The sequence below is a fragment of the Heterocephalus glaber genome, unplaced genomic scaffold, assembly GCF_053883595.1.
Source record: "Heterocephalus glaber isolate CG9 unplaced genomic scaffold, H.glaber_assembly_v1.0 deba00001504, whole genome shotgun sequence".
NCBI lineage: Eukaryota > Metazoa > Chordata > Mammalia > Rodentia > Bathyergidae > Heterocephalus > Heterocephalus glaber.
The window spans coordinates 3053300-3075486 of NW_028258324.1; the positions used below are offsets into that span (position 1 = coordinate 3053300).

The following is a 22187-nucleotide window of genomic DNA, read 5'->3' on the forward strand; positions in this document are numbered from 1 at the left end:
ATAAGTGTTCAGTTGGGAGATAAGAAAGTGGCATGGATTCTTGGAGAGTTGTGTCTGTGTGGGTATCTACCTGCACAGATAATTTGCACATTGTATTTAAAGGAACAGCCTTTGCTGGCATGGTGATGCACACCTGTAATCCCAGAAGTTGGGAGGCTGAGGCAGGAAGAACACTGTGAGTTCGAGGCCAGCCTGAGCTACATAGTGAGTTCAAGGCCAGCCTGAACTACATAGTGAGACCCTGTCTCAAAAAAGAGGGGGAGGGGGAAACTGCCTTCAGTGTTTTACTCTTTTTCTGTTTTTGCCTTTCTTGGATAATTTTTATAAAACTATTCTATACCTACTCAAGGTTTGTGCAACTCAGCAAGTGAGAATAGAGTTTACTGAAGGCTTACCAGGTGGCAGATACTATCCTGCTCACTTTCCCAACATATCATGACCGTATATGATTGGCTGTGTTATCTTTGTGTTCTAAGTGAGGAAATTCCAAGTGCAAAGAAAACCTACTGGTAAATGGCATAACCATAATTTTGGTCAAGATCTGTCTTCCTAATTGTAATTTTCTGGAAGATTCATGATAGGGTTTCTGAGAAAATACATGGAAAATGATCTGTGTGCATATCTCCCCTACCTTTTAAGACATTGTCGAGGGATTCTGTGGCCCACCAAAGGTTAAGAACAACTAAATACTGTGTTTCCCTGAAAATAAGACCAGGTCTTTAATTAAATTTTGCTGTGATGTGAAAGATGTAATAGGACTTATTTTCAGGGGATGTCTTATTGTTTCATATACAACAATATATTTATGCATGTACCAAAATCTCCCTTTATTCAGATGCAGTCATGTCATCTTCTGGAACAAAGTCATAACTCTCCAAACCTCAAATTCTGTGCTGAATTTCTTACAACTCCATTTCTTGTAGAATCATTGGTACCAATCTCTCAATAGAGCAATCCATAAACAGAACTCTCCTTAAATGAGCACTTTTTTTTTTTTAAGACAAGGTCTCTAATTCAGGCTGGCCTTGGACTCACTAGCCTAGGCTGGCATTAAACTCTCAGCGATCTTCCTGCCTAAGCCTCCTACATGCTGGAATTACAGGCGTGCACTACCATGCTTGGCCCAAATGAGTACTTCTTGTCCATGTAGTCTGCTCATAGTATATTTTCAGTGGTTTTCATCCCATGAATTCTTCACCCAAATCATAACCTCTTGCAGGCTAGGCTTCACAAAGTTTCCATTAAAGATTTACAAGGCAAGAGTGGTGCAAGGCGTGGTGGCACATGCCTGTAATCCCAGCACTTGGGAGGCTGAGGCAGGAGGATTGCCACAAATTCAAGGCCTGCCTGGGCTACATAGTGAGTTCAAGGCCAGCCTGAACTACATAGCAAGACCCTGTCTCAAAAAAAAAAAAAAGTGGCAACAAAAATGGTGACAATTAAGAATAATGGCCTATCCTCTTAAAAAAAAAAAAGAATAATGGTCCAGGTGGCCAGGGATTTAGCTCAGTGGTTCTGATGCCTGCCTCACAAGCACAGGGTCCCGAGTTCGATCCCTGGTACCAAAAAAAAGAATAATGGTCCAGGGGCTGGGGATTTAGCTCAGTAGTTCTGCCGCCTGCCTCACAAGCGCAAGGTCCTGAGTTCGATCCTGGTACCAAAAAAAGTAATAGTCCACACAAATGTGACAAAGAATTGCAGACACTAAAATTCAGAAAATGTTTATTTCACCTGAGTGCATTAAGTATGTCAGTTATAACACATGACGTGTTGAATTACGAAGATTCATATTCGACACAACCAAGTCTATTCATTGTCAAGTGCACATATTATTCGTGCATTGTATCTGTACTCCAATTGGTCATTGGGTAATAAGTCTCAAGTTCATCTGTTTAGGCATTTACCTCTTGTCCAAAGGCAACCACTTGGTTATTTACAAATACCTAATTATAACTTATATTATTTAAGTATTAATGTCAGTAGTATTATTTGTATTTAATTATTTGTTTTATTTTGGTTTTTGGTACCGGGGATTGAACTCGGGACCTTGCACTTGCCAGGCAGGCACAGCGCCACTGAGCTAAATCTCTCTCTGGCCCCTGTATTTTAATTATATATTAATATTATAATTTAATACATCCATCATGTGTTGCAACAGATATACTAATTGGGGCTTATTTTGGGGGTAGGCTTATATTATGAGGACTGTGAAAAATCATGCTAGGACTTATTTTCCATTTAGGTCTAATTTTGGGGAAATATGGTAGTTGCTCTTCATCCTTTGTCCCATATTATGAACTTTCCCTATTATGTTTGACTAGCTGCCAGAGGACCTTTGCTATCCACAAAGTACTGTTAGCTTGTTTTTTTTTTTCTGATTTTAAGTTTCAAATATCATCAAATGTCTCATGACCTGCAGATTCCACAAGTCCTGCTGTTTGTGGATCTTTGTATACACATCTGGTTGGGAGGTAAGGTGAGGCTTCCAAAAGTGAATCTCAGTCCTGCCCTGTGTCTGAGTCAGACAGGATCCTCTCAAAGCACGTCTCCATACCCTCACCAAGCTGAGCTCATTGTTGGAGTGTCACTCAGTGGTAGAGTGCTTTCTTAGTGTGTGCAAGGCCCTGAGTTCAGTCAACACCACTATTAAAAAAAAGAGAAAATAATAATAATAAAATAAAACCAAAAACCTGGGCCCTGTGTTTGATACCCTTTCAGGGAGGATTGAAACCATGTAACATCTTTTAACAACAACATTTTTTTGGACATACTGAGAGCATGTTTTAGAGGGGCTCAGAGTTGAAGAGACACTTATACAGTATTTCAGTATAATCCTGGGTAAGTAAAGGGCTTGAGAAGTGACTTTGCCTCTTTAAAAAGCTCTAATTCAGGATAATCTGGCTTGGACAAAAGGAAAATTTTAAATATAGACCCTGATTTAACAAATATTTGAATGCTTTTCTTTTCCAATTTCAAGTTTCAAGTGTCGTCAGATGTATCACGCCCCCACAGACTGCGCCACAATCCGGAAATGGCTCACGAAGTGTGCAGACGACTCTGAAACGGCCAACTACATTAGTGCTCACACTAAAGATGTAAGGACCGTATCTTACCTGTCACGGATCTGCCCTCAGTAGTGCCGCCCAGAGCCCTGCCCTGGAGATTTGCTATCAGAGCAGAACACACGGAGCCCCAGAGCCTTTGCTGGCAGCTGTGGACACTCACCCAAACTTGGTAGAGTTTGCAGCAACTTACCATAGGATGCATTGGGTGCACTTATTATAATAAAATGCTAAACTACTTGAAAAGTTTGGCCAAAAGGAGAACTAATTAGAAGAAAACTAGTTTTTATTGAACACCTGCCAGCTTTTAACATCCCTGGGAAAAGGGGATGTAATAGCCCAGATCTGCCTGGTTCTCGTTTTGCACTTTCCTATAGGAGAGCATGGTGTGCAACCTCTGGGGGCCACTGTGCCCTCGCTGAGTCCATACACTCCACAAGCACAGCTGTGACCATGATATCATTAAACATTGCCTACTTCATGGCAGTCAAAGTCTCAGATCAAGCTAGTCTACCATTGCTGCCTGGGGTAGCTCGATTCTCCCAAATGAAAGGGTGGAGCCTTAGAGGTAGTTTCCAGTGCCCTTTTCTGAAAGCAGAAGTCCAAGCAGTCTGACTAGGACTTAATCCCTTGTGATTGTGATCTCTTGGGCTTCTTTGGCAGCCCTTCCCAGCAGGCAGGCTTTCTGCTGATTCAGCCTGGGCTTAATCTGAGCTGCTTCATGTCAGGGACAGATGGTAGAAGATGTAGTGGGGCTCAGCTTGTGCTTGAATTGTTTCAAAGCCAAACATGCTGACCTCATTTCCTTGAATTGCTGTTCCAGCCTCAGCGACCTGCCACGTTTAAGTGAGATGTTCCTCCCCAGACGTGCTCGCATGATGAGCTACTGGGCACTGGTGCCAGGAGCTTTGTGTAATTTGTCTTAGAACTGGCCTGATGGTGCATGAGCCTAATGGCACCCTTCTGTCTCCTCAGTGTCCCAAGTGCAACATCTGCATTGAGAAGAATGGAGGCTGCAATCACATGGTGAGCAGAAGCCTGTACACTTTGCATGTATGACATGGAACCTTTGGTCAGCGTGCCCTTAATGTGTTCTCTTCTGTTTCCCTCTGACAGCAATGCTCCAAATGTAAACACGGTGAGTCCCAGGACTGGTGCCTAAGGCCCAATGGCACGGTCTGTGTATCTTGTGCTTGGGTCTCCGTGGCTTGTTCAGTGAGTTCTTTTGTAGTGAAATGCCAAAGGTGAGCCTGAGTCACTTTATAGATGTTATAGCTGGCCTAAAGCAGGTCTTGATTTTTATTTTCTATTTTTTGGTCCCTTTTATAATCTCACTGCCATCTTATTGACATACATGATCAGAAGTCAAGTTTGGGATGACCCCCATGGTGCTTGGTCATCCAAGAAGATTTTAGTGTCTATTTTATTCTTTTTATAAAGGCAGGTAAGTAGTTAGGGGCTTATCTCTGCTGCAGAAAATATACATGGTTTTAGCAGAGATAGTAAAATCATGGTTCTTCTATTAGAGGAATTTCCAGGGCAGCTTTTGATTTGGTCTTTTGGATCTCCTTTATCTATGAGGAACAGTTTACATAGCTAGGACCTGTTGATTTTGCTTTTCTTCCTGCCAAATCAAATGAAGGAACAGAATTCCTTCAAGTAGAAAATATATGCAGAGCATCTATAACTGCTTTTTGTTTTGGTTTGGCTTGGCTTGGCTTGGCTTGGGTTTTGTTTTGGTTTGTTTTTTTATTTTTTGAGGCAGTGTCTCACTGTGTAGTTTAGACCAGCCTTGAATTCATTGTGTAGCCTAGGTTGGCTTTGAACTCACAGTGATCCTCCTGCCTCAGCCTCCCAAGTGCTGAGATTACAGGTATTGGCCACCATGCTCAGCTTACATAACTGCTTTAATGCTGGACAAGAGATCCTGACAATTTCTATTTGTAAAGGTCCATGCTGATGATATTTCCCCAGAACCCTGTAATCATAATGCACATGGAAACATGGAATGGTCCTAGACAGGAATTGTGACTCTCATGATGCAGAATGAAGATAGGCTGGGGGAGGTGCCATATTTCCTTGGTGGGATGTCTCTCTCTCTCTCTCTCTCTCTCTCTCTCTCTCTCTCTCTCTCTCTCTCTCTCTCTCTTTCGCACACACACACAATATTACATTGGGAATAAATGCAGTTTAAAGAAGAATAACAGCTGGGCATGGTCACCTGTGCGTAGTCCTATATACTTAGGAGGCTGAGGAAGGAGGATCACTTGGCATAGGATGTCAAGGCCAGACTGAGCAACATAGTGAGACTTGTCTCTGGGAAAAAAAAAAAAGGCTGGGCATGGTGGTACACCCTGGTAATACCAGCTGCCTGGGAAGCTGAGGCAGGAGGGTTTGTGAGTTTGAGTCCAGCCTGGGCAACTTAGTGACTTAGCATGATCCTGTCTCAAAAAGGGCTAAGGATGAAGCTCAGTGTAAAGTACCTGGGTTCAATTCCTAGTACTCAAAAACAAATGAGGGGGAACAAGCACTCCACTACCTACCTCATTCCTCGTGCCTGAGAAGCTCCCCATGTGCCCTCCCCCAGTGACAATCTCCCTCTTTCAACACCCAGAGTCAGTTATCATCCCTTGCTCCTGTGGTAATTACACCACTTAGTTGAGCAAGTCTGAGCAATGTATTGACTTTAAAATAGGAACAAGCAAGCTGGTTGCGGTGGTGCGAGCCTGTAATCCCAGTGCTCTGGTCGGCTGAGGCAGGAGAATTGTGCAAATTCGAGCATAGCCTGAGCAATTTAGACAGCAATATTGTCTCAAAATAAAAAATAAAGGGCTGATGTTAAGCTCAGAAAAGGAAAACGAACAAGCATAACGAGCATAATCTAGGTGGTTAGAGAGGGCAATGTTACCACTGTTAGATGAATGTCTCTAGGAAAAGAGAAGCTGAATGACATCTAGGTCTCTGTTTTCCTCAAACTTTACAAGAGCCCGTTTTGGAAAGTCATTGTGCCAGTTTATAAGAATGAATCATGGGGGGCCAGGGATTTAGCTCAGTGGCAATGTGCTGGCCTTGCAAGCGCAAGGTCCTGAGTTCAATCTCTGGTACCAGGGGAAAAAAAAAAAAAAGAATGAATCATGGGAAATAGGGTTTACCACTAGCAGAGTCTCTGGCAGAGACCGCTAACAAGGGTCAAGTCTGTCAGGTATAGACCTCTGAGGGTGAGAGAGGCTCTGCGTCTGAAGGGTTGGATTTGTCACCATACAATACAGCCATGCATGCTTCTGTTTGTGTGTCCACATGTACTGATGTTGGGCCTGCTAAGGACCTAGCCCTCTGCTGGATGTCCAGGAGATTTCTAAAAGAGTTCTGTTAGGTAACCCCTCTGGAGCAGGATCTGTTCATCCCAGAACTGTGCATGACCCGTTTCTGTTAGACTGTATAGCTGATATGTGGCATCCTTAGGGGGATCTTTAATTTTTCCTCACTGTAGAAGCAGAGGCATAATTCTGATAATGACTGTTGGATATATGTAGTTTTTATAGAAATGTGTAGTTTTGTTTTTGTTTGATTTGTTTGTTTGACACAGGGTCTCACTATATAGTTCAGGCTGGTCTTGGACTCACATGTAGCCCAGGCTGGCCTCAAACTCATGGTTATCCTCCTGCCTCAGCCTCCATGTTCTTTACATAAAAGGAAAATACCTTTATTCCCAGCTTCATTTATAAAAGTCTTCCCAGGATAAGCAAAGGTTGTGAGGGTGGGAGGTAGTCAGGAAGCGGTTTTATAAATGGTGTGTGGTGTGTTCTAGGTGACTAGGTGGGGCTCATTTGGACAAGTTTTTGTCACAAGGCATTGGCACAGACCAGTGATCTTGTATAGTCAGCATCTGTTGATTTTGTAAGGCACACAGCACATGGAATGGAGAGTATCTATAGACCATTGTCAGCAAAGACAGGCTATAGGGATAGTGAGGTATGACAGGGATGAACATGCACATTTCCTCTGGGGGGAAAAGGAAAGGGGAAAAAAACCTTGAGAAGGTCTGGCTAGCTGACCCCTCTGCAGCAGGCTCTGTTTATCCCACTGCTTTTCCTGTGTATGAGGTTGCTTTGTATGTATAAATGACTTTACCCTCTGTTCTGTGCAGACTTCTGCTGGATGTGTCTAGGAGATTGGAAGACTCATGGCAGCGAGTACTATGAGTGCAGTCGGTACAAGGAGAATCCTGACATTGTCAACCAGAGCCAGCAAGCCCAGGCCAGGGAGGCCCTCAAGAAGTACTTGTTCTATTTTGAGAGGGTAGGTGTTCTGCCTTTCTGCAGTGTAGTCTTTCGCCAGCTGGCCTGCTGAAGTGAGGTGACTGGGGTAACTGGTAGCCAAAGCAGCTCTTGAACATAGAAGGCAGTGATTGGAGCTCCTGCATCCAGCCCTGGGTGCTTTCTCTGTAGATCTGGCTTTCAGGCTACAGGGCAGTCATAGCTGAGGAGAAAGCACCTGATACTCACCCTGGTTGCGTGATGGATGGACAGACAAGGGCTATCAGTCTTTTCCATAAGTTAAAGGAGTCTATGCTGACATGCCTATCCTAAATTCTTTTTTTTTTTGGTACTGAGGATCGAACATCAGACCTTGTGCTTGGCAAGGCAGGCGTTTGCACCATTGAACTAAATCCCTGGCCCTATTCTGAATTCTTGAGTGGATCTCTGTCCCTTCCCAGGATGCCTGCACTTTTATCCTTTCTTCTCTGTAGTGGGAAAACCACAACAAAAGTTTGCAGCTAGAGGCCCAGACATACCAGCGGATTCATGAGAAGATTCAGGAGAGAGTCATGAACAATCTGGGGACTTGGATTGACTGGCAGTACCTACAGAATGCTGCCAAGCTCTTGGCCAAGGTATCTACCACCTCACTTTTTGATCCCCAGTTCCCCAGGGGCCCTGTCGGGTGCAGAGCTCTGAGGGTGAGAGAGGCCCTGTCTCTGAAGGTTGGGGGATTTGGCATCATACAACACAGCCATGCATGCTTCTGTTTGTGTGTTCATATGTGCTGGTGCTGAGCCTTCTGCTGGACGTCCAGATTTCTAGAGTATTTCATTGTCTGCTGGGAAATTATAGTTCTTTTCTTCTTTTTCTCATCTCTGCATTATTCAAAGGAAAATATGAGATTGTCTTTGGACAAGTATTAAGATAGATGTGTGTACTCTGATGTCCTCAAGAGGGAAAAGTCATGAAGTAGCTGCTGGTAATAAATGTTTAAAAAAGGAACTATGGGTGTTTGGTGTGGTGTCCTCTTTTAGCTTGGCTTCATATAGAGCCAGGCTAATTTGTATGATAAGGTAAGAATTATAAAAGATACATATTGGATGTATATTGGTTAGAATCAGACACAAGTCCCTTTTATTCTCTCCTGTTGCAGTGTCGATACACCCTGCAGTACACCTACCCATATGCATACTACATGGAGTCTGGCCCCAGGAAGAAGCTGGTAAGGCAAAGTAATCCTCCATTCTGTTTTGTATGTTCTTAGGTATCCTTGTCTACTATCACTTTGGAGGACAGCAGGGACCTGCCTCTGGTCACTGGGAGAGCAAAATTAAAACAGTCTAGCAAAGCATGACGGAATGTACCTGTAATCTGAGCTACTGGAGAGTCAGAAGCAGGAAGATTACGCGTTCAACATCAGCCTGGACAATTTAGCAAGATTCTATCTCAAAATAAAAAGGGATGAGAGTATAGATCATTTAGTTCAGTGGTATAGTACTTGCCTAACTCACATGAGGCCCTGGGTCCAATTCCCAATACTGAAAAAAAGGGCTGGGGATTTAGCTCAGTGGTTCCGCCACCTGCCTCGCAAGCGCAAGGACCCAAGTTCGATCCCCGGTACCAAAAAAGAAAAAAAACCTGTCCAATTGCAAACTCTGTTTCTGCTCTGCACATCTCCAAAATAGATCTCAGGTACTATCATTTTGTTTCAAGTAAGGCAGATTCACCTCAGCCCTTGAATAATGATGTTTAAAGCACATTCAATTGAAAGGACTGTGGCCACTTGGAAGGCCAGTATCCATGCTTCAGAGTATACCGATTATGCATGGCCCTAAGTTAGTTAACTCCCCCCAACCCCTGGTACTGGAGATTGAACTCATTGCCTTCAGACTAAGCTACAACCCTAGCCCTTTTTTTATTTTTCATTTCGAGACACAGTTACACAAGATAGACTCAAAGTTACAATCCTTGTGCCTCAGCTTCTGGGGTAGTTGAGATTACAGGTGTGAGACACCACATCTGGATATAGTTAACTTTTTTATCTCTTTAATTTTTCATTTTAGGTATGGGTTATTTCCTGCTGATTCTAAAGTAATTCACATTTATTGTTTAGATGTTGGAAAATACAGCACAGCATTTACATCATCCATAATCCCACTAGAAGAAAATAATCACTGTTAGCATTGTCCAGACTTCTCTTTTTGTTTGTTTGTTTTGGTTTGGGTTTTTTTGAGACAGAGTCTTGCTTTATAGTTCATACTAGCCTCAAAACTCTGAGATGATCCTTCTACCTCAGGCTCCCAAATACTGGGATTACAAGCATGTGTCACCAATGCCCAGTTTGGGATTGTGTTCTTTGGTGGCTTTAAATTCTTCTGCTTCCTTTGGTGGCAGATGGCAAATGTGACCTTGCCATTTGTCCATGCTCTTTGGGTAGACTTTTGTTTGGATCTCGTTTTCTGGCTCTAGGAGTAGGGAACAGTGTGCTCTCTGAAGGAAGTGTCAGGGCTGTCTGTAGCTCATGCGAGCCTGAGGTGCTGGATGGGCCCTTCCATCTGCAGGCCATGCCCGTGTACAGCCCCCTCCTTTTGACCCTTCTGCTCTGCCCATACAGTTTGAATACCAGCAGGCTCAGCTGGAGGCTGAGATCGAAAACCTCTCATGGAAAGTGGAACGTGCAGACAGCTATGACAGAGGGGTAAGTGCCTGTTTCTTCTCTGGCAGGTGAGAGGGGACTGGCATGATAATAAGTGATGGGGAGTTGGCATGTAAATTGGAAGCTGTAAAATTGTAAATTGCTGCTGATGGAGGTAGGAAGGGCAGTGCTTAGGATTTCTTGTAGCCCTTGGCATGGTAGATGTGGCTTTGGTTTTTCCCAGCTCCTGACACTGATCCATGCAAGCACTCATCTTGCTTCCCTTGTATAGGACTTGGAGAACCAGATGCACATAGCAGAGCAGCGAAGGAGAACCCTGCTAAAGGATTTCCATGACACTTAAGTCGGAACATGGATGTGCCGGGCTGAAGATGTGGCTGTGAGGTCTCCCAGATGCCATACTGCATGCTGCAGACTTTGCCTTTTACGACCCAGGTTGCAGCCAGGGCCCAACTCCTGAGAGACACTGGCAACACACCTCTTAGTTGATTTCTGTTTTCTTCTCATCTTTGGCTTTTTGTTTCTACCAGGGTAGAGGCCATGTTGAATTGACCTCTTTTCAGGACTTTTAATTCCCCCTGGATGGTTGTTGGGAGGGAGGGAATTTTTTTTTCTGAACGGCTATTAATAGAATTAGATCATTACAACTTACGTAATTTTCAAAGGTTGTGTAATTATTTTAAAAAAAGGCAAACCATAGGATAACACAACGCCCTTTTTAAAAATAAATTGGCATTGGAGTGTTTTCACCTCTAGCTATTTTATTTAGAATGTAACATATACTGCCCACCCATCCTGCCTCAGAATGTCTGCCTCTGCTTTCCAGCTTCACGTGTTTGGCCACAGCTGGAGTCTCAGGGGAAGAGCATGGGTGGTAGATGGTGGGGACTGACTTGAGTTGGCCTGTATAACAGGCATGGAGCACAGGGAATCACATATTGCCTCCTGCCTTTCCTGGGCAATGAAGAGACAGAACAGAGTCTTCTTTTCTTTTTTCTTTTTTTTTGGTACCGGGGATCAAACTCAGGACCTTGTGCTTGTGAGGCAGGTAGACTGAGCTAAATCCCTGGCCCTCAGAGTCTTCTTTCTGTGGGCTCAACTTTGTTCTTGAAACTAAGGGTTACCTGGATCTGGCTACTGAGGCCAGAACCTGTAGTAGATTATAGGTGGGCTTGTAGCCCTCCAGACTAGGGGACAGTGGTTGAGCATGGTGCTTCCTTTTGTCTCCTCAAGATAGACATCCAGGGCTAGGGATTTAGCTCAGTGGTTCTGCTGCCTGCCTCGCAAGTGCAAGGACCTGAGTTCAATCCCCCGGTACTAAAAAAAAAAAAAAAAAAAAAAAAAAAAAAAAAAAAAAAAAAAAACGGCACTGAAAATAGACATACACTTTTGGGTTTTTTTGGCTTTTTGGTACCAGGGATTGAACTCAGGACCTTGTGCTTGTGAGGCAGGCGCAGTGCCACTGAGCTAAATCACTGGCCCTAGACATCCACTTTTGAAAGAAATTGTTTCCCAAAGTATGTGTGCTGCCAAAGCAAGCACAATTGTTGCCCAAAGTAAATTTGCTCTACCTTTATCCCTCCTTTTATGCCAGTATTCAAATGGTATAACTCTGACCAGGGTCACATGCCATATGACACTGTCTTGCTGCACTCCTCATAACTATCAGAGTCAGAGTTCAGCATGGCCCTCCTAAGGGCATTGGCCTTGCTGGCCCAGGGACTAAGTTTGCACAAGTTGTTTTTTTTGTTACCGATAGCATGTCCAGCAGCAGGAGTGTAGAGTGTGCTCCCCTTTTCCTGATTCCACCTGCTAGAGGATCCAACCTTGAAGATCTGGGAGTCTGAGGCCAGGAAAATATTTTGTGATGCCAGTTCCTTTATGAGGATGGGCTAGCCAGAGAAAGGACTAGGTTTTGCACAGTCAAGTACAAGGGAGCAAGTAGTTTGCCTATTGTCCCTTCTGTCTTGAATCAGGTCCTGTGCGCCTTTGATCTCTGGGGCTTTTTTGGCTTTGGGCAGTGCCACCACTCTTGAGATTAGCAGAACTGTATACTTGATGGGGCCTCCTTGACCTCTTGGAGAATCTATGGAGAAATCTGTGAATATTATAATGGAAATTCTTTGATACTCTCACATTTTCACCTCCACTCAGCAATTTCCCAGGTACCATGTAAGTTGTAAAATTGAGTCATTCTTGAAGACAGCTGTAACTCCCAAGAGATATGGCCACCTGCAGGATCCCTTTGTTACCCCCACGTTTTGTTTCTATGTAGTCCCCAGCAAGGGAGAGACTGTGAGGTGGATTGGGAGAACCAAGTTCACAGCCTGTACCTCTCCCATCGAGTCCTTTCTGTGACATCACCATGGTACAGCTCTGCACATTAAATCACATTATGGGTATTTTCTGGACTGCCAGCCTGCCATCTTCTGTACTTACATCCAGCTGTGACCTTGATCACTGGAGCTGCCGGGGGTTCTGTGTCCAGACTGGCTGGTAGTGCTTGACCTGTGGAGAGCTTCCTTTTGTGCCTCAGTTGCTGTCCTTTGTCAACATCATCGGGAAGATGGGAAAGGTCAGGCACAATTTTTTTTGCCCTGCAAAGGGTAGAAGACAGACAGTGTTTTAATGAATTTATCATACCTGTTTTCCTTCAAAGAAAAAGATGAGGAAATGTCATTGCTCAAAGTTGAGTGGTTTATTCAAAATAAACTAAGTTTCTGATTATAAAAATATGTGTAGAGTCTTTCTTCAAAGGGTCTAAGTATTCCCCAGAGCCCCTTGAAGGGTCAGGCCAGTGAGCACCAAATGAGGAGCTCTCTGTCATTTGACCCCCCTCTTCCACTGGCCATTCACCTCTGCTTTTCTTCCTTTTCTGGCTGTCTGGGAGAGCCACCTGTATGTTGTCCTTGCAGAAGTAAAGTAGAGTATCTTAGTTTTATCTCCTTTCATTGGCTACAGACCACTGAGCCCTACAAAACACATGGACATGTGACAGAGGGGGGGATTATGGCTTTATAGGCCCTGAGGGTTATAGAGACAACTCAGGATAGAAACTGAAGTGTATTGTTTTTTTGTTTTTGTGGTTGTATCAGACAGTGCTGACTAGAGATTTAATACAAGACATACAAATATATAAGAATTTACAAGATTTGCGAGAAAACAAAACCTTCAATATCTCTAACTTGGGAAAGTTGAAAAGCACAGAGTACTAGAAGGCTCTTTGTGATCTAGCTCCTCCCTACTTCTCACTTGCCTTGATCCTGTCCTGAATTTTCTGCTCTCTCCACACACCACCTTATTTCTTTCTTGTGCTCCTGCTGTTCCCTCTGCTTAATAAGAAATCTTTACTATGATTCCTACCCAATTCCCTGATGTGCCCATGGAACCCTGCCCATTCAGCTCTAAATAAAGAGACTGCACTATGTTTGATAGTTAAAAACTGAAGCCTTGTATGATCAAGGCCTGGGTTCAATCTCTAGCACTGAAAAAAATTTTTAAAAATTTTTAAAAAGAATTTACAAGATTCGCTTACAGTGGCCGCCCACAGAGGTGTGAAAGAGTGCAAAAGGTCTGTGCATGATGTGGATCTGAAGGGTCCAGTTGGGATCAACTCGAAGGCCTGGAGCTCAGTGTAGTGTTCTGTGTGAGTCCCTATCAGTAGGCTGAAGGGTCTATGCTGGAGGCTGGAGAGTGTGCTGGGCACCAGGGGATGACCTCCAAGGTGAAAGTAAAAGACTGGAGTTCCTCCAAAGAAAACAAGCAATCCTTGTTTCATTTACCGTTTTTTTTTTTTTTTTTTTTTTTTGTATCGGGGATAGAACTCAGGACCTTGCGCTTGCAGGGCAGGCAATGGAACCACTGAGCCAAATCCCCGGCCCTCATTTACCTTTTATACCATACTGGCAATAATCCTTCCTAGGGTGGGTCTTCCACCCAGGACTAAACTGAGCCAATGTAGTTGGGCATTAATTACTGCAGTTTACACAGTCAACCATCACAGTGGTGCTGGGGATTAAACCCAGGACCTTCAGACTGAACAGCATTCCTACCCCTTACGTATTTGTTTTGGGAAAGGATTTTTTTTTTTGGGTACCAGAGATTGAACTCGGGTTCTTGCGCTTGTGCAGCAGGTGGTGAAACCACTGAGCTAAATCCCCAGGCTGAGAGGATCTTTTGTCACTAAGTTGCCTAGGCAGGGTCCAAACTTCCAATCCCCTTGCCTCAGCCTCTGAGAATGCTGGGATTACAGGTGTGTGCAAAACACCCAGCTAGAAACTGAAGAAGTTGGAGTCAAATCCCAAGGGAAAAGAATGGGATTCAGGTCTAGGTTCTGTTTGAGGGTCTACATCTGTGTTGGGGAATGTGGCTTGTGAAGTGAGAGGCTGCATACCTCACATGCTACTTGTCTGAACTTTACAGCAGTGGTAGGTGCAGTGGCACAGGCCTGTAATCCAACATTCTGGGAGGCTGAGACAAGAGGATCCCAGGTTTGAGGACTACATAGACCCTGTCTCAGAAAACAAACACAGCTGCTCCTCTGGGCCTCAGGTGTGCCAAATGCCATACTCAGCACCTGAGTACATGTAGTGTGATGTGCAAAAAGACACATGGGCTCTACCCTCAGGAAGCCTTCAGTCCAAGGACACAGAATTGGTCATTAGTCCTTTTATGGGGGCAACAAGGACCACCCAAGCACCTCTGCAGATCAGTAGGTAGGAATAATACTAGGGCCATTTGCACTTACGGTGATTCTCAGAAGGGCCAAGAGGACACTGCACAATAGAAAGTCTAGAGGAAGGACTACCCACATAGCCCCCAGTGGTTCGTGCAGCAAACATCCAAGCAGTGAGTGTATGCTGGGCTTTATTTTGCCTACAGGATACTGACATCAATAAGCCAGTCCAGTGCCTATTCCTTCCAGACAAATCACATACCCAGTTAGTCCTTGACAGCAAACTGTCATTGTCCAAAGTACAGAGCGGTTTTTTTTTCTTTTTTTGGTACCAGGGATCAAACTCGGGACATTGCACTTTCGAGCCAGGCGGCAGAACCACTGAGCTAAATCCCCGGCCCCAGTACAGAGCTGTTTCAAATGAGAAAAGGTATAGTGGTGTAGACATGTAGTCCTAGCTACTTGGGAGACCGAAGCAGGAGAAGCACTTGTGCACAGGAGTTTAGGGCTAACCTGTACAATATAGCATTATACCTGTAATCCCAGCACTTGGGGCACTGAGGCAGGAGGATTACTAAAAGCCCAGCCTGAACTACAAAGTTAGACCCTGTCTCCAAAACAAAAAGTCCTGCCGGGGATTTAGCTCAGTGGCATCGTGCCTGCCTCGAAAGTGCAGGTCCTGAGTTCAATCCCTGCTACCAAAAAAAAAAAAAGAACTCCAAAACAAAAAGTCCTCATCTCAAAAACAAAAACTAACCCAAGCCGCCGCCTGCCTCACAAGTGCAAGGTGTCCTGAGTTCGATCCCCAGTACCAAAAAAAAAAAAAAAACCCAAGGTTACCACTGTCAGTAAATGCCAAAAAAATATATAAAGTTTGTTTTTAGAAACTAGAAAGGAAGTTCACTTTGCAATACAGATGAGCACATATCTGCACAAGGACCCGATTTGGCAGTATATATCAAGATAGCACCTGCCATGGCCACCTGAGTGGCCAGAAGTTTTAAAAGGTCAGGATATTCCAGTTTATGCTGTTGCAGAATTCCTGCAGCCACTAGCCAGTGGATCAGAAATGGGAAAAGCAAACCATAACTTGGGGCTGGGGATGTAGCTCAGTGGTACCGCTCCTGCCTCACAAGTGCAAGGTCCTGAGTTCAATCCCTGGTAGAAAAAGGGGAGGGGGGGCAGAGGCAAGCCTCTGAAAGCTTGCTTACCTTCTGTTTTCTGGAGATAGCAGATAAGCCCCTGTCTGTAGCAGTATAAGAAACAGCTGTAAGGTGTGTCAAGCCCAGGCATCTGAGGACATCAGAGAGCACTTGACACAATCCCATCGTTTAGTGCAGGCAAATGATGGGGCTTTGTTATTATAATAAATCAGCCTGGACGACCAGGCATATACCACAGGGCTATCCAAGGTTTCACAGCTTTTGTTTTGTACTGTGTCTCAGAAAAACTGATAAAGACACCCAGCTCCAACTGTCATTCTCTGATGCTCCCCTGATGCTGGAAATAAAAGTTGGTTCCTGCTTTGTGATATCTGCTCCATGTGTATTCTGTTCTTTGGGAACCTCACCCGACTGGACCTCCAGTCCACCACCCCTGACACTTGGTGTAGTCATGTTCAGGATGGTCAGATGAGTGCCCCCACCACAGAGTCTGTGGAATCAGCACCAGAGAGCAGGGAGGAACCCAGGGGATTTACTGCAATGCACCCCCACCCCCACCCTGCCTTGGTCTGGCTGCTGGTAGCACCTTTCTTGCCAGGTTGGAAATCTCCCAAGAGCTGGCAGTTGTCTGACACCGGAGTTGTTTTATGGGCCTTGGAGACACAAATTCACAAATTCCTCTCCCCTCACCATAAATCAGTGGGGAGGATAGCTTGGTGGTATTTTAGCCTCTTCTGCTCTGTGAGATAGGAGGCAGAAGACCTTGTCCAGCAGGTGAACCAATTACAGTGAATTGAAGAGAGCTTGGATCTATGCGTGGTGGCTGTGGAAGCCATGCTAAAGGAAGCTGGGAGTGCTACCTCCTCTCATTGTTAAGTGCTATGCATCAGGAGAGTCCTCTGGTGTTCCAGGCACTAACAGCTGTCCAGGAAAGGGTGGGTGAGACAGTGCTTGCATGGCTGCTATGGCTCCAGGACAGGAAGACCAAAGGGGAAGACACTTGGTCCTTTGAAGATATGCCAATGTCAAATCTGAGCAGATCTGGCTATGGCTCTGAGACAGGAAGACCAAAGGGGCAGATACTTGGTCCTTTGAAGATATGCCAATGTCAAATCTGGGCAGATCTGATAGCAGCTGGCTTAGACACAGAAGCTGGATTGCCAGCCTTTAGACGTGTTGCTGTTTTTGTGGAAGCAGTTGCACCCTCACCAGCAATACCGGCCCATGGACCCAAAGGTAAAAGCAGTCTGCATGCTTGGACAAACCCAGCTGACTTGCCAGAACAAGTCACGAAGTGGACAACCTATCTGGACTTGGTAGGTATGCTAATGAAATGGACATGCAGCAGATGATATTTGTTGCTCACTATAGTAGCCCTGTTTGCACACACAGTGCTGACTGGCACCAAAGCCCAGAGAAGGCTGGCCAGCTATGCCCCCCTGTGTGCCCACAGCCATGGGGAGCAGCCAGGTGCCAGGAGCACCACGCTGAGGGCCTAACTTCCACCTTGCCCCATGTCCACCATGGCTGCCATGGCCTGTGCCGCCTGAGAGTGCTTGGGACACTGGTTGCTGCGTGAACTGCTGCCACTCTGCCTCTGGCTGCCAAGCAGCTGAGCATCGGGGCCGCCACTGTACAAGCTGCACACACAGCTGTCAGACCTGCAGCAGTTTCTAGAGGACTTCCACCTGCAGCTACAGAGGGAGAGTTCAGCTGAGGAACTGGAGCTCCAGCTGCTAGCCCATGGCAGCCTGTGAGAAGGCTGCTTGGGCATGGTCGGCGACAACTACAGTGCACTCCCAGATGCCATCATCTGCACCAAGGGCTCCCTGGCAGCGGGAGAGCAGGACAGGAGGCAGTGCATGGTGGCCTGCTTCCCTGAGCCATGCTGCTCCCTGACGGTGATTAAGCTGCTCCCGAGACACTAGCACGCACACACCCAGCTGCTGGGTCCCACTGCCTCCTCTTCAACTGCATAGTGCATGTCTACAGCATCTGCAAGTACACACCACACAGTGGTTACCCATTCCAGCAGCAACTGCCTCCACTGATAGGGGCAGGGTGGCCTGGGACCTGGTGTCCAGTCCAGCCACTGCAAGTGCCTCACCAGAGCTGGACCAAGATGCTCCTCCACTTAACAAGGCTGGATTGGGGCCAGGGAATTAGCTCAGTGGTTTCCACCACCTGCCTCAAAAGCGCAAGGTCCCGAGTTTGATCTCCAGTACCAAAAAAAAAAAAAAGGCTGTATAGGATGTAGTTTTACATCTGCCCACAAAGTGATTTTGAATGACCGCAAAAGCTCAGATGACCACACCATCATCTAGTATGAGCGGACATTGCTACAAGGTGACCTGTCTGTGCAGAAGCCCAATGGGACTTGGAAAATGACTGTGGACTACCAGGAACTAAACATAGTGAGTCCTCCATTGCAAGGAGGGCAGGCAATAAACCTTTCAGGTGGTGCCACAAAGCTGTATATAGCCCAACTCTGTGTTATGGCCTGGTGGGCCAGGATTTGGCCACCTGGGTCAAGACATGCTTTGTGTTGCTGCTAATGATATGGTAACCTCTGATTGTAAGACAGGTCCAGAACTGGCTTGTCTCTCCAATTATGTTAACCTCTTCTTGCCTTACGGATCTGAAACCAATGTATATGGTCTGAAAAAGCTTTATTGGCCTGGGGATCAGCCAATAACAGACAAAGTAAAAGCTTTGCTGGCTTGGAAATGGGCCATTGGATAAGATTTCGGAGCCCTGGCTTATCTATCAAATTCTTGGGTGTTGTCTGGTTGGTTAAGACAAAAGTAATCCCTGATACAATAACTGATATGATCCAGGCATACCCCAGACCGACAACTATAACACCAGTTACAAGCGTACATGGGCTTGCTAGGTTTCTGGCAGATGTTCATTTCGAACGTAGCCACCTTGTTGTGCCCTCTATTATTAGATGAATTGAAAGAGTGTAACATGGGACTGGTCTGATACAGCGGAAGCTGCATTCGAGTACTCAAAGGGGGCAGTCACTCAAATACAGGCCCTTTGAGTTGTTGGTTCTACACTGCCTTTTACCCTAACTAAATGTGGATGGGGTTAGGTTTGGCAAAGGTTTGTGGCAAAAGCTGGGGAAGTGGAAGCACCCTATTGGCTTTTGGTCACAGTTGTGGAAAGGAGCTGAAAGCAGGTATTCCCCAATTGAGAAGCAGTTGGCAGCAGTGTATGTTGCTCTGCATGTCTGTGAAGAAATCATGGGACAGCAGATTGGAAGTGCAAACTAAGTACTCAATAGAGAGCTAGGTACACACATGGATGTCCCATCTCAGGAGTGCAGTGACCCAGGCCCCCATCCTGGCATGATGGGGAACATATCTACAGCAGCATCTTTTTCAGCCACCCCTCTAGCGGCCCAACTGGCCGTGGTGCTGGGACCTGTGATATACACAGCCCAAGAAACTGTACAGTCATGACCCTAGTCCCCATCTGGAAAAGGAGAGACCCCTGGCTCAGGCCTGACATACTGATGGCTCTAGTCATGGCACAACTCCACAATGGATGGCAGCTGCTGTCCAGCCCAGTACAGAGACACTGATTTGAGGTTGGGACAGGCAAGTCAAGCCAATGGGCAGAGTTGCGGGCAGGGTGGTTACTTGTCATGCATGAGGACAAACCTCTGCATGTTTGCACAGACAGTTGGGCCATATTCTGAGGGCTGACACTCTGGTTACCAACTTGGGCAACCCAAGACTTGGAGTTAGGACATTGACCCATATGGGGTGTTGAGTTATGGCGGCTATACTTATGGGAGTGTGGCCAGACTATAACACATATGGCGTACCATGTGTCAGGACACAGGCCTCTCCTTTTGCCAGGGAATGACTTAGCAGACTCCTTGATAAGGGTAGCAGCCCTTCGAGGGCCACCCTCAGCAGTGGTGCCTTAGCTCCATAAGAAATTGGGGCACATAGGCCCCCATACCATGCAAGCTGTAGCACAGTGATGGAATTTGGATATGACTCCTGCAGAGGCAAAAGAGCAATGAAGGCATGCCCTCAATGCACTCTGCTGGCCCCTTGGAGGAAGAGGGTGCCCACACAATTGGGTGCAGTACTGCGGGCACCCCATCCCCTGTAGCAATGGCAGGTAGACTATATCGGGTCCCTGACTCTCTCACAGGGACATAAATATGCTCTAACTGTTATGGATACTGCCACAGGTATAAGCTTTGTCTATCCCATGCCCTCTGTTGACCAGTTCCATACCATTAAGGCATTATAATGGTTGCCTGCAGCATATCAGGTCTCACTAGGAATAGCATCTGACCGGGGAAGCCACTTTACAGGGACTTTTATCTTCCCTGCACTAGAACCTATGCAGTCGGGGACTGGTACCGATGGACTTGGGAATGGCCCACAAACCCCCTGCTGGGAAATTGGGTGTTCCTCTTGGAGCCCTGGGGGGAGGAACTGTGCTATGCCATAGAGATGCAGCCTTGGATTTCAACATGGCCCCTGAAGGCCTTGGTGTGCTTCTCCTAAATTCCAGGGCCACCATCTTAAAGGCAGGTGACAATGTGGCTGCTTGGCCTATTCCCCTAGGGATGATAGACCTGGCTTCAACCCCCTTGCCTCTGGTGGCAATGGGGATACAGGTCTTGTATTTTAAACCAGGAAGTAAAATGATCCCGGCCACCATCCTATCACAGGATGAACATGTGGCCTGCATCTTCCCCGAAGGGTGAGACCTCCCTATGATGGTTTCTCTTTCTGTCCTGTCCTTCCAACCAGGATGAATCAAGCTAACAGCATCATCTCCAGGCACACACATTTGCTCATGTGGACCACCAACTGCACTGTTGGGTGAGTGCTGAACTCCCGATGGATGCAGCTGAAGGCTTTCTGTGGATAATCATGCCAGCATCTCTGTATAATTGGATGGACTGGTGACAGCAGAACCAAATTGGGCCCACCTGGGATCAGCGATGCCAGGCTGTTGAGGTCCTGATCTGGAAGAGCACAACCACCTCACAAGGACTGGGACCTATGATGCATAATGGTTGGGAGTGGATGATGGGGAATCAAGTAATATTGTTGGATGTTGGCCTGCTATGTACTGAACAGGTCAATGCATCAGTGAGAAATTGCACAGCTGGATGGATACCCCTGCACTTGTGTAACAACACCCTATGAGTGAAGAACACAGATGCCTGGGGGGATGGCCATAAGCTTATAGGTACAGTGCCCACTGACTGGCCCATGGTAGATGCCTTATGGATCTGTGGCACTACAGGTTGGTCATACCTCCTCGCACACTAGATGGAGCGCTGCACCTGGGGGGTTCCCTATAGTAAGGGCACTAGCAGGCCCACTCTAACAGCCATACCCCTTCATTGGAACGCTGTATATCACAGATGGCACTGTGTCAAACGAGTGGCCTGGTGATTTTATCCTATGGGAGTACTGGTACCAGGGGCAGGGACTATAGACCTAACTTCAACCTCCAAGTTGAAGCTCTAGCTCAACACATGGCACAGGCCCTAAATATCACATGCCACTCTCTGATGATGCTCATGGATGAAATGTCCCAGATAAAAAAGGTATTGGATTTGTTGACTGCAGCATAAGGAGGCACTTGTGCCCTCCTACATGTAGTATGCTGTTTTTATTCATGACCACCAGGAACAAGTAGAAGAGGTCTTATAAGAGATGGAAATAGAGATGTCCCCCATCCATACCGTAGAATAAGACCTTCTAACCCAATGGTGAGAACCCCTAGGATCCCCCTGGCACTGGATAGCTCTCAGGGGTGCTCCAATGGCAATGGGGTTGGTGGTTATATGTTGTTCCTTGTATTCCTTTTGTGGGCTCTGGCATAAAGGGCAGCCTTGTGTGTCATTCGCAAGAATCAGCAGCACCCCCAATCTTTGAAATGGTGGGAAGTAGGAGGCCACTGTGAGATATGTCAAACCCCAGGCATCTGAGGACATCAGAAAGCACATGAGGAAACAACTCTGTCATTCAGCACAGGTGCATGACAGACTTTGTTATAATAATAAATCAGCATTGACCACTACACACACACCACATGGCTATGCAAGGTCTCACAGCTGTTTTGTCTTACTGTGTCTCAGAAAAGCTGATAAAGACCCACAGCTCTTGGGCCAGGGATTTAGCTCAGTGGTTCTGCTGCCTGCCTCGAAAGCGCAAGGTCCCGAGTTTAATCCCCAGTACCAAAAAAAAGACACAAAGCTCTTGAGCTCTGGAGCTACAGCTCCAACTCTCATGCTCTGATGCTGCCCTGATGCTGGCAATAAAAGTTGGTTCCTGCTTTTTTGTGATATCTGCTCCATGTGTGTTCTTTTCTTTGGGAACC

General features: G+C 46.0%; 1 protein-coding gene and 1 pseudogene across 8 annotated transcripts in view; both read left to right on the forward strand.

Moving 5' to 3' along the window:
• The window catches only part of Arih2 (ariadne RBR E3 ubiquitin protein ligase 2), a 62574-nt gene extending 50377 nt beyond the window's left edge, over nucleotides 1-12197 (forward strand). For 5 of the 8 annotated variants that reach the window (XM_021259119.2, XM_021259147.2, XM_087186047.1 and 2 more), the window contains 8 exons: nucleotides 2978-3095; nucleotides 4038-4088; nucleotides 4179-4200; nucleotides 7210-7361; nucleotides 7813-7956; nucleotides 8478-8546; nucleotides 9939-10022; nucleotides 10252-10729. In XM_021259119.2, coding sequence (XP_021114778.1) covers nucleotides 2978-3095; nucleotides 4038-4088; nucleotides 4179-4200; nucleotides 7210-7361; nucleotides 7813-7956; nucleotides 8478-8546; nucleotides 9939-10022; nucleotides 10252-10323 — 712 coding nt within the window. In that variant the 3' untranslated portion in view covers nucleotides 10324-10729. Of the gene's footprint in view, nucleotides 1-2977; nucleotides 3096-4037; nucleotides 4089-4178; nucleotides 4201-7209; nucleotides 7362-7812; nucleotides 7957-8477; nucleotides 8547-9938; nucleotides 10023-10251 lie in introns of all 8 variants that reach the window. The other 3 variants (XM_004833978.4, XM_004833979.4, XM_021259171.2) reach the window with 2 other exon arrangements.
• A 4958-nt stretch (nucleotides 12198-17155) lies between these two features.
• Nucleotides 17156-18065, forward strand: LOC147825209 (low-density lipoprotein receptor-related protein 11 pseudogene; annotated as a pseudogene).
• The last annotated feature ends 4122 nt before the right edge of the window (nucleotides 18066-22187 follow it).